General features: G+C 44.7%; 1 protein-coding gene across 5 annotated transcripts in view; it reads right to left on the bottom strand.

Moving 5' to 3' along the window:
* Positions 1 to 17,391, bottom strand: part of BEST3 (bestrophin 3) — a gene marked incomplete at its 3' end in the record, with an annotated part of 88,543 nt that overhangs the window by 61,044 nt on the left and 10,108 nt on the right. For 3 of the 5 annotated variants that reach the window (XM_082256855.1, XM_082256853.1, XM_082256851.1), the window contains exon 2: positions 14,888 to 15,061. In XM_082256855.1, the coding sequence (XP_082112981.1) occupies positions 14,888 to 15,039 (152 nt within the window). In that variant the 5' untranslated portion in view covers positions 15,040 to 15,061. Of the gene's footprint in view, positions 1 to 14,887; positions 15,062 to 17,391 lie in introns of those variants that run through there. The other 2 variants (XM_082256852.1, XM_082256854.1) reach the window with 2 other exon arrangements.

Here is a 17,391-nt window from a genome sequence, read left to right as displayed (position 1 = left end):
CTTACCCCATTTGGTTAGAATCTCCTTTTGCAGAAGTTTGGTAAGGAACTGAGCGAAGGGAAGGGCCTCGAAGGTGGAAACCATCAGACCCAGCATCTGCATGCAGGTCCTCAGAGGCGACTTGCAATTGGATAACAGGAGGCGAATTGCCTGCTGCAATTTCAATCATTTAGTTTCCAGGAGAAACACCCGAGCTGATGCTGAATCCAGAGTCAGCCCCAGAAAGTCCAACATGTTGGACAGAAGCAAAAATTCAGAGCCCAGCCGAACTCCTGCCGAGTTCTCACCATGATGTCAAGATCCTTCTTCAGGACTGATGAGGATTCCGCCCTCAGAAGAAGATCGTCCAGGTACCCCAGAACCTTAATCCCCCGTTGTCTGAGTAAGGCTAACACCGGGGCCAACCCTTTTGTGATGCCCAATGTAAATTGGAATATGAAGGTAAGCGTCCTTGATATTGATGGATGCTAGAAAGTCTCCCTGAAGAAGAGAAGCCAGGACTGAGCAAATGGATTCCATTTGGAATTTTTGAACCTGCACAAAATGGTTCAGGGCCTTGAGATCCAGGATAAGACAAACCTTCTCTTCCTTCCTGGGGACCCGTAAAGAGGTTTGAATAAAGCCCCTGGAAGCATTCCGACTCTGGAACAGGGACTATCCACCTTTGTGAGAACAAACCCCGGGCCGCTCTGAAAAGGCCTTGAAGCCAATCTGTGGACAGACGCAAATTTGAAGGGAAGAACCTTGGCGGGGGCAAAGACCGGAACTCGATCTTGTAACCTGGAACGAATCAACTTGAGAACCCATTTGTCTTGGATGAACGAGATCCATGGATCTGGAAAGAAAAAAAGACATCCCCCACTGCTAGTACGGGTGAGGGCATCCCTTCAGGGGGAGGAAGGCTTATCCGCGAGAACGGAGAGACCCTTTGTTCTGCGAGCCTGTGGGGTAAAAGGGTCGCTTGTGAGCCGACCACGTTTGCGGCGAAACTCTCTGTTCTTAGTAACCTGTGGGAGCAAAGTACTCTTGCCTCCCATGAGACCCTTAAAGATCTCTTCCATGGAGGCTCCAGAGGGTCACCCACAAAGGGAAGATCTGTCAGAACCTTTTTGGAGGCCTGGTCCGCAAACCACCATTTTAACCAGATCATGCGGCGCAAAGTCACTGCTGTCATGAAGCCCTGCAGGCTAACGGGGCTGCATCCAGAGAGGCATTGTAAATATATTGCAATCCCTGAATTAATTGATCTGCCAGCTCCGTCATTTCCTGAGGGTGTTGACCCTCCTTCAAATCCTGGCGTAACAGCTTTGCCCACTCCGTCAAGGTCTGGGAGACCAAGGCTATGGCAAACACTGGTCTCAGAATTGAGCTGGCCATGGTAAAAAGATGGCGCACCAACGATTCAGCCTTCCTATCTACAGGGTCCTTAAAGGACGCAGCGTCCTCCACAGGTAGTAATGTGACTTTATTCAATCTAGAAACCCGGGAGTCCATCACCAGTGGTACTGTCAGTTTCTTCAAAGGGATATCTCCTAGCGAAACGCTTGGGTATCCCAGCCATGCATTTCAGGGACCCCCACTGACTAGCGACAATCTCATTGAAATAGGCAGGGAAAGTAAACACTTTCGTCACTCTGGATGGCCTGCGGGTGCCAAACTGCACCGGCGTGGTCGACGCAGCATTCGCTGTATCCTCCATTTCTAAAGTTTCCCGCACTGACACAATCAGTGCTTCTACCAATGTTTTTTCACGTACCGTGGTGGAGGAAGAGGAATCATCCTCACTGTCAGAGCACTCAAAGTGTGTGGACGCGGACCCCATGGGGTGACTTACGTCCACAGTGGCCATATCAGCTTCAGATTCTGAGGAGACAGAGGAAACAGGAGAGGATAGCGGGGCGCTTTTTGGCAGGTCTCTTTTGTAAAACCATGTCTACTTTTGACACTAAAGATTGTAGGACCACCGTCATGGCCGCCATAGCAGAGTGAGACCCCGAGGATCCCCCCTCTGAGAGTGGGTCTGTTGGTGAGACATGTTCGGTCTGCTCAATGACACCCTGGTGCCGCAATGGGAACACAGTAAAAGTTTCAACAGTAGCTGTGAGAAAACAAACCCAGCAGCGCTGATGCCTGTGGGACTACAGGTCCCAGAATACTGCAATAAAACAGACCAGGTAGGGAGATACCGCCCCAGGACTCACCACCACACCGTGTCTCCGCAGCCAAGGAGCGAGGAAAAGAGGCACCAATCGCTTGCAGAACGCTGCTCTGAGCAGGAGAACAGCCGTGTTACCACTAGAGGCCGCCTACCGCATACTGTACAATGCGGCTACAAGAAAGCATGGCCGCCGGTCTCCGGAAAGATGGCCGCTGATTGGCCACACATGAATCCTCAAGAAGATGGTGGCACCTGCGGGCGCACGAAGCACAGAGTAGAGTACACCTCGGGGAGCCCACTTTGGACCCCCCCTTCCACAGCCACAATACTCCTGGGGCTGATGCACGGCTGCACAGGTACACGGTGGCTAGCCGTTACACCCACCAATCAGCTCACACGATTTCAATTAACCACCCCTGGACACCCCCCCAGGGGGACAAGAGGGGGGACGATAGGCAAAATATGGGGGAAGGCTGAGCATAGCCGAGACCACTGACCCCGGGAGGACCCGCGCTAACCCCTAATTTCCTAAGGGAGAAAGGGGGTTACTCACCATACCTCCTCATCTTGGAACAAGGGGTGCTGCGGGCCCAAGGAACGCTGCGACTCGGACCACGACCAGGTCGTTTGCATCCCTGCGAGGTGTCCCACTCGCAAGGGCGCTCCCCAGGATCATGTCGCGGCCGACCTAGCGCAGGGCTGAGGCCTGCACGTGCTCGCTGGCTGGCTGGACTGGGGTGACCGTAACAATCTAGGATATCCAGTGCATCACCCAGTTTGGCAGTTGATTGCAGTTCTCACAGGAACGAAAAAAAAAAAAAATAACAGAAAGGAAAAAAATTCAGGGAGCTAGGTCCTTATTCCTGACTAGGCAGAAAAAAACTGAGATCCTAGAGCAGGAAGTGGGAGTATACCACCTGGGACTGCCCCATAGGCGTAGATAAGCTCTGTTAACTTTGCTAAGCCTTTTCCACCTAGTGTCCTACTCCTAGGAAGCGCAACATAACCCATCCGTCAAATGAAGATATATAACGCTGTGTCCATCACTGAACGAAAGAGAAATCTGGATGCTATGCTTTTTTTAGCACTCACCACTGTGAACTGCCATGAAAGGGAACAAGGAATTGTCTTGCATTGAGTCTTCACTGGGCAAGTCTTCCCAAAGCACCTTGAGTGAAAAAGCCCTTACAGATGATAAATGCTCTCCAAACATAACATTTGCCTACTGTGTATTTTTAATTGTTGCTGGTCCTGCATCCTGTGTGTTTCTGTGCTTACTCCCCGGCCTCTATGGTATGAATTTCATCAGTATCTTTTTTCATTGTCTTTAAGGGCCAGTTCACACTGGAATCACACAGGAATGTGGCATACGTTCCTGAGAGATTTCTGTGCATTCCCATGAATGTTTTTGCAGCCCTTTTTTTTTTTTAATGGGCTGAAAATTGCACCAAAATGCATTAAAAATAGTGCATGCACTACTTTTTTAAATGCGCCGGACCAAATGCACTGCGCTTGCAATTTGCATTTGGGGTGCCCTTAACAATACTTTGGCACCAGATCAGGCTGCGCATTTGATTGTGATGCAGGAAACATACACAGAATGCTTCTTTCCTGCACCCTTTCTGGTGTGAACTGGCCCTATAAGTGCTCTTCCTCAGAGATTGCTGGTATATTATCTAGCATTTGTTTGTTTGTCTTAGTTTTGCTTACAGTTCGACTGTTTTGTCTACTTTAACATACTTTTGCATTTCTTGCCATACTGAACTCTGGTATTTACGTCTGACTTTGGCCTTCAAGTACTTTGTGCTTGTCCAGCTTGACAAGTTTGTGTATTTTGTGTATCTTTGTTTCTTTGCTGTGCTTTCTTCTGCTTTCTCTGTGTTGCCTTGTCCTATTGTTTTGCTACTATGCCCTCACTGTATCACTTGTACCTTATGTATGTTCACCATGCCTTTATTTTGTTTGTCTGTCTGTTTTTTTTTACTATAGTAAGTCCTAGGTACATCCAAAAACTGTAGGATTAATACTGGTTGTAGGGATGGCTGAAACCAAAAATAACTTTAAAGGGGTAAATGCTCACAAAAGGTTAAACATTTTAAGGGTTAAATGCTTGTTAAATCTAGGGGTAGAGGAAAAGTCTGAACAGGCTTCCAGTGCTCATCTCTTCTCTCCAGCATTCCAGGTTGTGGAGAAGCCCTTGCCATCCTCAAAGGCAATGCATGATTATTGGTCCTGCATTGTATGTGATGGTGTCAGAGTAAGACCACAGGCCAAAGTGCCTTTGGCTTTGGGGGACCAGTCACACAACGTGGAGGAAGCCTGCTGAAGTGAGGAATGTGGTAAGTATTACAGCTTAATATATCAAAGGGAAACCTGCGCTAAATGTGAAACATGAAAAGATAATTTGTGTACCAAATTGATTGAAGTAAAGCAGCTAAACACTGGACCTATAGAAATCCAACACAATATATACCAAATTAGTGTAGCGCTTATAAACAAACAAAAAATGTGTATATGAGTGCCACATAAATCATAAATAAACGTGCTGTGACACAGCTAAAACAATACAGTCCATAGAAACGTGAGTCCCAGAATGGATAATAAATGGAGAGCTATAATCCAAAGATGGAATCCCAATAGATGGTGAGGCAGGAGGGAAGACACCCGTGAGAGGTAAGGAGAGATGGCTGCTTACCAGAATATATGGGCCCCCAAATTAATGGACAGGCCACAAAGGGCTTGGTAGAAAATCAGCATTCAATCGTACCTCCACATACACAGGGATAAGAACATGGATCCATAGGCCAATAATCAACCTTGACTCCAAATGTAAGAAGGTGAAGCGATGGACTCATATGCAGCTCCAACAGTGTGTGATATCATACACATGGGAAGGAAGATTAAGGGAGACCATAGCGTAATCCAGTTAAGTGAACCAAAGCATTTATTAAAATTACACTTACATTAAGGTAGACAGATACAGGCGAAACATTAAAACCGCGGCGTCCCGCAGATGTATGAAGCAAGCCGACGCTCCGAGGGGCGTGGTCAGCGCAGTGTCCGGTACCGCCCTACTGGTTTCGTCATATGTGACGTCGTCCGTGGCGTGGTTGGCCCCGGACGACGTCACATATGACGAAACCGGTAGGGCGGTACCGGACACTACGCTGACCACGCCCCTCGGAACGTCGGCTTGCTTCATACATCTGCGGGACGCCGCGGTTTTAATGTTTCGCCTGTATCTGTCTACCTTAATGTAAGTGTAATTTTAATAAATGCTTTGGTTCACTTAACTGGATTACGCTATGGTCTCCCTTAATCTTCCTTCCCATGTGTATGATATCACACACTGTTGGAGCTGCATATGAGTCCATCGCTTCACCTTCTTACATTTGGAGTCAAGGTTGATTATTGGCCTATGGATCCATGTTCTTATCCCTGTGTATGTGGAGGCAAGATTGAACGCTGATTTTCTACCAAGCCCTTTGTGGCCTGTCCATTAATTTGGGGGCCCCATATATTCTTGTAAGCAGCCATCTCTCATTACCTCTCACGGGTGTCTTCCCTCCTGCCTCACCATCTATTGGGATTCCATCTTTGGATTATAGCTCTCCATTTATTATCCATTCTGGGACTCACGTTTCTATGGACTGTATTGTTTTAGTTGTGTCACAGCACGTTTATTTATGATTTATGTGGCACTCATATACACATTTTTTGTTTGTTTATAAGTATTACAGCTTATTCCTCTACCTCAAGACTTTTAGGCCTCATGCACACTGGACGTTTTTACAGCTGCTGTTAGCAGCGTCAGACGTTTTTTTTTGCAGCTGCAGAACGCCCATCCATGTTATTCTATGGCCTCATGCACACATAGAGCTTTTAGGAGCTCCAAGTGGCATAGGCGTTTTACAGCTCCAAAAAAAACCCAGGAACTGTGGGTTCAGGAGCTCCAGCGTCAAGCTGCAAAAAACGTCTGACGCTGCTAAAGGCTGCATAACATTGCTTAACGTGCGTTAAGCCACGTTATACGTTTTTTTTCTTCCATTCAAAATCAATGGCTCCCTATGGGAGCCTATTGATTTGAATGGAAGTCACACCGCAGGTCGGATCAGGGTGACTTGCGGTGCGACCTGCACTGTGAGAATCTTGAGGGGGAACTCCACGCCAAAATGGGGAAAAAAATGGCGTGGGGTTCCCCCCCAGGTTCCAAACCAGGCCCTTCGGGTCTGGTATGGAATTTGAGGGTAGCCCCACGCCGAAAAAACGGCGTGGGGGTCCCGCCCAAAATCCATACCAGACCCTTATCTGAGCATGCAGCCCGGCATGCCAGGAAAGGGGAGGGGACGAGTGAGCGGCCCCACCCCCCCCTGGATCATACTAGGCCACACGCCCTCAACATGGGGGGGGTGTGGGTGCTTTGGGGCAGGGGGGGCTCTGCACCCCCCACATCAAAGCACCTTGCCCCCATGTTGATGAGGACAAGGGCCTCATCCCCACAACCCTGGCCGGTGGTTGTGGGGGTCTGCGGGCAGGGGGCTCATCGGAATCTGGAAGCTCCCTTTAACAAGGGGGCCCCCAGATCCCAGACCCCCTCCCTATGTGAATGGGTATGGGGTACACTGTACCCCTACTCATTCACCACATAAAAGGCAGTGTACGGAAATAACGACACGAGACGTTTTGGTAAGTTTATTAAAAATCTTCATCCGACTCTTCTTGTCTTCTCCTCTCCGGGGTCTTCTGCTTTTTTGCTGTCCGCTCTTCTTGTCTTCTCCTCTCCGGGGTCTTCTTCTCTCCGGGGTCTTCTGCTCTTTTGCTGTCCCCTCTTCTGCTGTCCTCTCTTCTTTTCTTCTCCTCTCCGGTCTTCTGCTCTTTTGCTGTCCGCTGTCGGCTGTCGGCTCTTCTTCCTCCGGTCCTCCTCCTCCGACGTCTGCGGTGATTATGCCGTCTCCGGTCTCTGCAGCTTATTATATAGCCATTAGGGGCGTGGTCCCGATGACGTCATCGGGAGGCCCCGCCCCCTCATGTCATAGATGACGTCTGCTGTGTGCATGGAGCCTAAGTGATATTAAAGTCTTGTTTTTTTTTAAACATAACAATCTTGTTATATGTACCTGCTCTGTGCAGTGATTTTACACAGAGCAGTCCAGATTCTCATCTTCTTGGGTCCCCCATTGCCACTCCTGGCCTCTCCCTCCTACCGAGTGATGCCAAAGCAAGCAGCTATGGCTCGGCCCTGCCCCCTCTCTCTCTTTATTGGCTCACTGACTTAGATTGACAGGAGCAGGAGCCAATGGCACCCACTGCTGTCTCAGCCAATGAGGAGGGAGAGTCCCGGACAACTGAGCCTCTAATGCAAGATCGCTGGATCAAGATGGGACTCAGGAAAGTATTAGCGGGGCTAAGGGGGACTTGTGCACACAGAAGGTTTTTTTTTTAATCTTAATGCATTGAATGCTATAGGATAAAAAAACATTCTGCCTTTAGAATCATTTTAACTAGCATTTAACCCTTGCAGTGCAGGGAGGCCCCACTACAAGGGTATTTTGCTCTGTGGGATTTTAGTGAGAGAGTAGGGCTTTAAAGTGATACTAAAGCTAAAAACGTATTTTAAAACTGTAATGCATTGCTTGAATTAAGGTAAAAACATTTTATATTTCTCTGTCCTCTCCCTTCCCTGTGTAAAGAGGAAGAGAGGGGAGAAGAGATTCAGCGTTGTGCACGGCCGCATCTCTTCTCCCCTCTCTTCCTCTTCACACAGGGACACGAACAGCATGGACAGCAGCTCCTGATGTCCTCAGTATAATGTAGTGGGGAGCAAGTGGGGGACCAGGCTAAGCCCCAATGCGTTCCTATGGAGCGCAGCTCCATAAACATACAGCTTGGGAGCAAGCAGGCACCATGTGAGCCCATAGCAAATGGCTTGCTATGGGGATACGTGAAGAACAGAAGGAGCCAAGATCACAGGTGGGGGACCCAAGAAGAGGAGGATCGGGGCCACACTGTACAATACCATTGCACAGAGCAGCTACTTAATTGCACCTGGTTCCTTAAAAAAAAGCTTTGCTGAAAAATATGTAGAGAATGTTTGATCCAAGTGTGACTTGACCTTCCTGAAATTACTAAGACGTCATTCAGTTATCCCCACTTAAAGCTCTGGATGTCATATGACGTCCAGCGGTAAGGAAATGGTTAAACAAAAGAAATGCTTGAAATATATCACTCTGTGTGTAACACATCTATATAAAATATATGAGTATAACTTTTTGAATTGAATTGCTGAAATAAATTATCATTATAATGATATTCTAATTTTTTTGGGACGCACCTGTACTGTATATACACTCAAAATTCCTGCTGAAGCTGAAGGATAAAAAGTAATAAATAAAGCTCTGTGTGTGAATGAGGTCTTGGGGCACATTCACATAGGTGCTGTGGCCTGTACATTGTGAATCAGTGTTTTTTTCTTTTTTTACGTGGTTGGAGCTATGTGCAGTCAGCCTATGTTATGCTATGGGGAACACAGCCACAGGTCCTAATATGCAGGCGTATGGATGCAGGTATACACACAGAAAAAACAGACAGTGTTTATTTGGGGCCCCTCACCCACACCTGCACACCTATCATATTAGGACCTGTGGCTGTGTTCGTACAGCCGCAGCATCCTTAACCGGTTGCCGACCGCCGCACGACTATATACTGCGGCGGTCAGCCCCGGCCAGGCAGAGTGACGTATCGATACGTCACTCGCCTGTCACTGACTTGCGAGCCTATTGCGGGCGGGCGCAAGACAAGTCAGTGCGTGTGACCGGCGGACTCGATGTCCGCCAGTCACACTACGATTGCTCCTGTAAAGGGAGAAAGACAGAGCGGCTTGTGTAAACAAGCTGCCTGTCAGTTCTCCCTGTGTAAAAGTGAAGATCTGACCGTTCTACTATGTAGAACTGTTGATCTTTGCTTTTACACCAATAGCAATGTCCCTGCACAGTTAGAATCACACCCCTAGGACACACTTAACCCCTCCCTGTCCAATAAAGTTAACCCCTTCCCTGCCAGTGTCATTTTTGCAGTAACAGTGCATATGTATAGCACTGATTACTGCAGTAATGTCACTGGTACCCCCAAAAGTGTCAAAAATGTCAGTCAAGGGTCCGATCTGTCCGCCGCAATGTCGCAGTACCGAAAAAAAAATCGCAGATCGCCGCCATTACGCGTTAAAAAAAACCACCAAAAATGACAAAAATCTTTCCCTTTGTTAGTAAACGCGATAACTTTTGCGCAAACCAATCAAAATACGCTTTTTGCGATTTTTTTACCAAACATAGGTAGCATAAAACAAATTGGCCGAAAAATGATAAAAAATTTTGATTTTTACATTTTTTTTTGGGGAATTTCATATAAAAAAAATGTGAAAAATATTGTTATTTTTGCAAAATTTACGCTCTTTTTTTGTTTATAGCGCGTGATCAAAAAATCGCACAGGTGATCAAATACCACCAAAAGAAAGCTCTGTTTGTGGGAAAAAAAGGACGTCAAATTCGTTTAGGTACAGCGTCGCACGACCGCGCAATTGTCCGTTAAAGTCACGCAGTAAAAAATCGCAAAAACACCCCTGGTCCTTTAGCAGCCAAATCCTCCGGGGCTTAAGTGGTTAAAGAGTAACAGGCAGCTCCAGACGCACAAACAAACTGCTCATTTACACTGTATTGGCTAGAGAACCATGTGAATTAACCCTTTTTTTATTATGGATTACATTTTTTATTTTTTTTGCAATTTTTTATTATTTTTTACAATGCTGTTGGGATTGGGGGGGGGGGGGGGCTTTGGTGAAATATCAGTGGTCTAAACAGAAACATGATGTCTCACTTTTGAGATAGAGAAAGGGGCTGAGAATAATAAATCCTCAGTCCCTTCCCATGCAGCCTCAGCTGCACTGGACAGTGAATGAACAGACGGCTCTGTACAGAGATTCCTGTTTGTTCACAAACTGAAGTATAGTAAACTGTGTTTACTAAGCTTTAGTTATGAATAAGCACAGAGAGGGTTTAGTACTGATCACTCACTGTGTTCATTCAAAAAAGGAAAGGACTGGTAAACATAATATTTACCGGCCCCTTCTCTCGCACTCTATCCTGTAGATCCCCCCCCCCCTTTCAGTCCCCTGTGTGCCAGCAGCAGCCGGTAAGAGAGAAATGGAGGGAAGCCAATAGTGCTGCAGGGTGGCTTGGGCTGCAGGGGGAATCCTGGATAGGGAAAGTGATCAGTGCATTAGTGGCAGGGGCAATAATAAGAACTGATCCCCTTGTGTGTCTCTCCCTGCAGCAGCTGAAAGATGGCAGGAGAAGAGGAGAAGCTGGCTTTCAGATACTGCAGGGAGAGACACACAACGGGATCAGTTCTTGTAAGAGCCCTCCCACCGCATCGATCACCCCCTCTCCTGCCCACATTCGATTTCCATGCTGCCTGGCCCACCTGGAGCCAGTGGCACATGGGGAGCTTAGCGTGTGCCCAACCACAACTGGCACCACTTGTACATATGCCTAAGATGTCAGCTCAACAGTTAAGTTGTGCAGAACTAAATTTGTAAAGAAAAAAATTGCTAGTGGTAGGTGTTTGTGAAAGGAGAGATGCTTCATGGTTTTTCTGCCAAAATCTTTCTCCCTGCCTGGTAAGTTTCCCATCTAAGGATGGAAAAACTGATGGCAGCTCATTGTACAATTGCTATACAATCCCGGAATCTGTACGATTCTGAGAAGAGGAGTTGTGTTATCTTGCCCCGCTCAATCAAGTCAGCTGGAGACTGTTGACCCAGAAGAATCTTAAGAGAAGGTAGAAATGATGGAGCATCAAAGGGGAGCTAAACCATTGCAGTGCTGGTGGGGTCACTTGGCAGGTAAGTCTGCCATAATATGCAAATATGTTGTGCTTGCTTGCATATTATAGCTAAAGACTATCCACCAAAATGCAGACTTTAGTCCACTTTAAAGACAGGTAATACTATGAGAGCCCAATGGTTGTTTCACTGTCATACCCTGTTTAGACAGCACGAACACCAAGACCAATGGACAGTGAAAACCTTTGAATAAAGTTCTTAACAACTTCCACAATTCACAGTCTAAGGCAGGCCATACACAATGCGAATTTCGAACGATCCGTCGTTCGATAAACGAAAGTGGCGCTTACGTACAGCATGCGAGTGTACCATCTATGGGATTCGAAAATCGTACTTCCAAACACTATTTTTTATGCCAGTATGGGAAGTGATGTTGTTTTGACCTTTTAACCACATCTCTACTGTGATACCAACTGTATTTACAACACTTGATGTTTCTTATGTAGTACATGATTTAAGAAAGGTCCATTCAACATGCACAGAGATTTGTGTTTATTCCACTTTACTTGCAGACATGTCTGCACCTCCTGTATGAAGCAGACTTGCTGTACCCTTTTTTCTGCATTGAATGAGGTATAAAACACTGCAGTAGGTCATTATTGGCTGCTTTCTTTATATTTTTTCCTGCCATTGCTTAAAAGGTGTAAAAGGTCCATTATACATGCACATACATTTGTGTTTATTCCACTTTTCTTGCAGACATGTTGGCACCTCAGCAGACTTTGCTGTAACCAATAGTATTTCCTGCATTATTATCATTATATGTTGTAGAAGAACAATCGTTCGTGTGTTGTTGTTTATTTCATTATCTTTTCCTTCCGGTTTGAACTTTTCAGGAATCATGCACAGTTGTGTTTCCCTAGGTCAAATCATACAACTCCCCCATTAATGACGAAATTTGGCCAATTTTCGCATAAAAAAACCCAACATGTTGGATCAGTCAATTTCGGCTGTCATACGAAAATCGCATTTTGCACATACCACAAAACTATAGGAAAGACAAACTATTTTACTTTTGATTTGTATTTTCGTTCAAAATTTGCATTGTGTATGGCCTGCCTTAGCCCTTTTTACACTAAAACCACAAATAGAATGTACACACACAGTTTCTGGCACAGCCGCAAGTTGAACACTCATATGCAGGAAATTTATATTTAGATAATATAAGTGCCTCGCTAATTCCACTTCTAGACATTATTAAAGACAACCCACTCCTGAAATAATTAGCTTACTTGACTTAAGGAAGCACTCTAAATTGCATTTTATCATAATTTAAAACCCTGCATGTCTATTATTGCCATATTGATTTAAAGTGTTACTAAACCCAGGGCCCTGCATACACTATATCTGGTCCCCCAAAGTACACAGAACATGGAAATACAATCATTTTAGTAAATATAAACTGATAAATACCTTTTCTCATCAGCAGTATATAGCAGTCTTGTGACTTCTATCAGTGCTTGGTAAAGCTTGTAGGAGGAGTTTTCATACTGCACTGAGCTGTCCTATCAGAATGCGTGACCCCTGATCCTCCGTCTGAACAGTGCTGACAGGCCCTGTGCTGATCACATGCACCTTGCCATGAAAAAAAGCTCTCTAGCAATACACACCAAACTGAGCATGTGCAGCCTGACTCCAGTAACTCTGTTTTTTGCTGGACATGTTTTGGGGACAATACAAGAAGAGAAGGATCTGTGCATACAGGATCAAACTACCTTTTTACACAATGCAGAGGATTAACCCCTTAGGTTGCACAGTGAGTATAACAAGCATGCTTCACTGCGTATACAGGCTGATTTTACTGTTGTGGGTTTAGTAACACTTTAAGTGCTAAATATTTTTGATGCAAAAATTATGAAAGAGGGATCTGTTCTTCTTCTCTTTTTTTTTTTTATAAATGCAGTCTACTGAAAGATAAATGTGTGGTGGTGCCAAACTTGTATCTTCTGGCAGAAGACGTTACTAAGTGTACACATGTGTTTACACAGGATCCAACACGTTATACCTACCTGCCCTGTGAAGGGGTTTTGCACAGGGGAGCCTGGATCCTCGGGTCCCTTTTTGCTGCTCTTAGCTCCCTCCTAGCAGCTTGCTATGGGGGCACCTGAGCTGAGCTGCAGCTCTGTGTGTCTATTCAGATACGGAGCTGCCATTTGGCCCCGCCCCTCGCTCCTGATTGGCTGACTGACTTTAATTGACAGCCGCGGGGAGCCAATGGCACTGCTGCTGTGTTTCAGCCAATCAGGAGGGAGAGTCCAAGGTGGCTAAGGAACTAGTGGACAGAGATGGAGTTCAGGTAAGTTTTAGGGGGTGCTGGGGAGGCTGCTACACACAGAAGGCTTTTTATCCTAATTAATGCATAGAATGCATTAAGATTAAAAACCTTCTGCCTTTACAACTCCTTTAAACTATATTTCATAAAAAAAGTACATTTAAGAAGCTGTTGCAGTGTAAAATAGCAGAGGTGTCACAGTTTTCATATGCCTCCATTGCAATATTATTCTAATAGACTTATTGTACTTGGCTTTCATTGTCAAATGCTTCAACATTGTGATGGGGCGAAATAAAGAGTGAATGGAACTGGAATCATTACAGTTACATTTTGACTGACAAATTGAGCAGGGTATATATTCCGCGTGCTTATAAATGATTGATATACCCATATCTTGATGACAGAATTATACTACATAAATTGGTACTATCCCCTTTAAAAACAGCTTCAGACAGAAGTGTGGCAGTAGTGCATATGTAAAAAGAAAATGCTCTGTGCCTTTATTTTTTGTGAGTTGTTCTTGAGAAATACTTTTTTCTTTTCTGTATTCATGCCAATGTAAATGTGTTTCCTTGACTAATCTGTTTATAAAATCTGTACCAAATCTGACGTCACCTGGTGGGTAAAATCTCCTAATCACACTATCAGTCTTTAAAATATTATCTGAAGGTTTGCTCTGAAGCTGGATTTTGCCTGTAGTTAATCCTCCGGTACTGTTCCTCACTGGAGCCCCTTCTGAGTGCTCCCCACCATGGTCTCACCACACTGCACCGCCAGCCACCGGCTCTCTGTCCTTTTTTTCCAGTAGCACAGTAAGGAGAAGAAATGTGTATTAGTAATAGCCTGTGTGGATGGGCTTTGATTTGCTTTAACCCATTTGAAGTAAGTCAAATACAGGTCAAAGGAAAGTCAACCGCAGGTCCTATGCAGCCGTCAATCTCAAATGGATGTCAAACTGGTGCCATTGACACAGCCCTGAAGCTTGTCAACAAAGGCAATAGGAGACAAGAGAGGAAGATAAAAAAAAAAATAGCTAAACAGCTACAGTATATTAACCTCCTAACGGTGCCTCCTGACAGTACTTTAAGTGGGCTCTAAAGCCTAGAAGGCACTTATGCATGGAAAGTATGGTAACAAGAACATTTATTTTTGCCTACAGCAACCAGTCACCTCCCAAATGGAAATTCCTGCAGTCCAGAGCTGAAAATTAAACAATGATTCTAAGTGGTTGCATGGGGCCATAAAAAATGTTCTAGCTTCAATTCTTTTCATACATAAGACCCTTTATGGACCTCTGGCACTGTGCCTAAATGTGCTTACCTGCCATCCTTTGTTTGTCCTGTATTAGAGATTCCCCATAGAATATATGATTGTAAAGTGTTTTTAACCAATTGGATTGCTTGTTTTATGTGGTGTTAAACAGTAAACAACTAAATATTTTACATATTTAAAAAAAAAAAAGACATTTCACTAGATAAAAAAGAGACTAAAGTATCTATTGTTCATAAAGGTTTTGTATGCACTGTTAACAGTGTGAATAAGGATATACAACAGAATGTACCTGTATATGACGCTCAGTGTTGTATACAAACTGATGAACAAAAAGAACTCTCTGTAGAGTAATTTATAAATGCTGCCTCTCCACTTCAGCAGTAACCGGTGAAAACCAAAGAATGTAGCATTAGCTACTTTACTGGAATACGTGACAGTCATCTCGGCATATTCCTTCTGAAAGCTGTAATACATAAATGCAATGTATTTTTAATTATAACACATCACAAATGGATGGTCAATGCATAAAAATTTGAGGAGTTGTAATTCAATCCAAAAACTATTTTTTTTTTGGCATTACAGGGAGTACAGAATTATTAGGCAAATGAGTATTTTGACCACATCATCCTCTTTATGCATGTTGTCTTACTCCAAGCTGTATAGGCTCGAAAGCCTACTACCAATTAAGCATATTAGGTGATGTGCATCTCTGTAATGAGAAGGGGTGTGGTCTAATGACATCAACACCCTATATCAGGTGTGCATAATTATTAGGCAATTTCCTTTCCTTGGGCAAAATGGGTCAAAAGAAGGACTTGACAGGCTCAGAAAAGTCAAAAATAGTGAGATATCTTGCAGAGGGATGCAGCACTCTTAAAATTGCAAAGCTTCTGAAGCGTGATCATCGAACAATCAAGCATTTCATTCAAAATAGTCAACAGGGTCGCAAGAAGCGTGTAGAAAAACCAAGGTGCAAAATAACAGCCCATGAACTGAGAAAAGTCAAGCATGCAGCTGCCAAGATGCCACTTGCCACCAGTTTGGCCATATTTCAGAGCTGCAACATCACTGGAGTGCCCAAAAGCACAAGGTGTGCAATTCTCAGAGACATGGCCAAGGTAAGAAAGGCTGAAAGACGACCACCACTGAACAAGACACACAAGCTGAAACGTCAAGACTGGGCCAAGAAATATCTCAAGACTGATTTTTCAAAGGTTTTATGGACTGATGAAATGAGAGTGAGTCTTGATGGGCCAGATGGATGGACCCGTGGCTGGATTGGTAAAGGGCAGAGAGCTCCAGTCTGACTCAGACGCCAGCAAGGTGGAGGTGGAGTACTGGTTTGGGCTGGTATCATCAAAGATGAGCTTGTGGGGCCTTTTCGGGTTGAGGATGGAGTCAAGCTCAACTCCCAGTCCTACTGCCAGTTTCTGGAAGACACCTTCTTCAAGCAGTGGTACAGGAAGAAGTCTGCATCCTTCAAGAAAAACACGATTTTTCATGCAGGACAATGCTCCATCACACGCGTCCAAGTACTCCACAGCGTGGCTGGCAAGAAAGGGTATAAAAGAAGAAAAGCTAATGACATGGCCTCCTTGTTCAACTGATCTGAACCCCATTGAGAACCTGTGGTCCATCATCAAATGTGAGATTTACAAGGAGGGAAAACAGTACACCTCTCTGAACAGTGTCTGGGAGGCTGTGGTTGCTGCTGCACGCAATGTTGATGGTGAACAGATCAAAACACTGACAGAATCCATGGATGGCAGGCTTTTGAGTGTCCTTGCAAAGAAAGGTGGCTATATTGGTCACTGATTTGTTTTTGAATGTCAGAAATGTATATTTGTGAATGTTGAGATGTTATATTGGTTTCACTGGTAAAAATAAATAATTGAAATGGGTATACTGTATATTTGATTTTTGTTAAGTTGCCTAATAATTATGCACAGTAATAGTCACCTGCACACACAGATATCCCCCTAAAATAGCTAAAACTAAAAACAAACTAAAAACTACTTCCAAGAATAGTCAGCTTTGATATTAATGAGTTTTTTTGGGTTCATTGAGAACATGGTTGTTGTTCAATAATAAAATTAATCCTCAAAAATACTCATTTGCCTAATAATTCTGCACTCCCTGTAGATGTCTGATTAGAGGTTTTTACTGCAATTCGGGGCCACATTAGAGAGGTTTTATCCTAATTTTCTGTCCTGTTGACAACAATTTAATCAGAAAAGAAGTAAGGTAAAATCTGCAACAAGGGCACAAAAATAAAAGGCACAGAAATAAAAATCTGACAAGCGTTCTAGCCCCCCCCCCCCACCCTATTAAGAAAATGCATTTTTATTTCTAGCTGTGCTGCCATTCACTTCCTGTCTGATAAAATGTTATCAGCAGTGTAGGAAAAGAGGGTAAATCTCTAACAGGCTTGACACACTTCAATACAAAACAAAGTCCAGGACAAGGATAACTGTTCCCACACACATCAAAATAATATATACACACAAACCCATCAAAGCATGTACTCCACTAGATAAAGCATCACACTGCCTCCTCTGGCTTGACTTCTTTCCATAGTGTATCCTGGTGCCATCTCCTCCTCAGGTAAGTGATGCACAAGCACCCTGCCAGCCACATGATGTAAAAGAAAAAGCATGATTCATCAGACCGGGTCACCTTCTTCTATTGCTCCGTGGTCCAGGCCTAATGCTCACATGCCCATTGTAGGCGCTTTTGGCGGTGGACAGGGTGGGCATTTCCCTATACGCAACAAAGTGCGATGCACTGTGTTCG

The sequence above is a fragment of the Pelophylax lessonae genome (genome assembly GCF_965119305.1).
Source record: "Pelophylax lessonae genome assembly, chromosome: 4".
NCBI classification, from domain to species: domain Eukaryota; kingdom Metazoa; phylum Chordata; class Amphibia; order Anura; family Ranidae; genus Pelophylax; species Pelophylax lessonae.
Note: the sequence above shows the minus strand (reverse complement) of the source record. Positions and strands in the feature narration are given on the sequence as shown.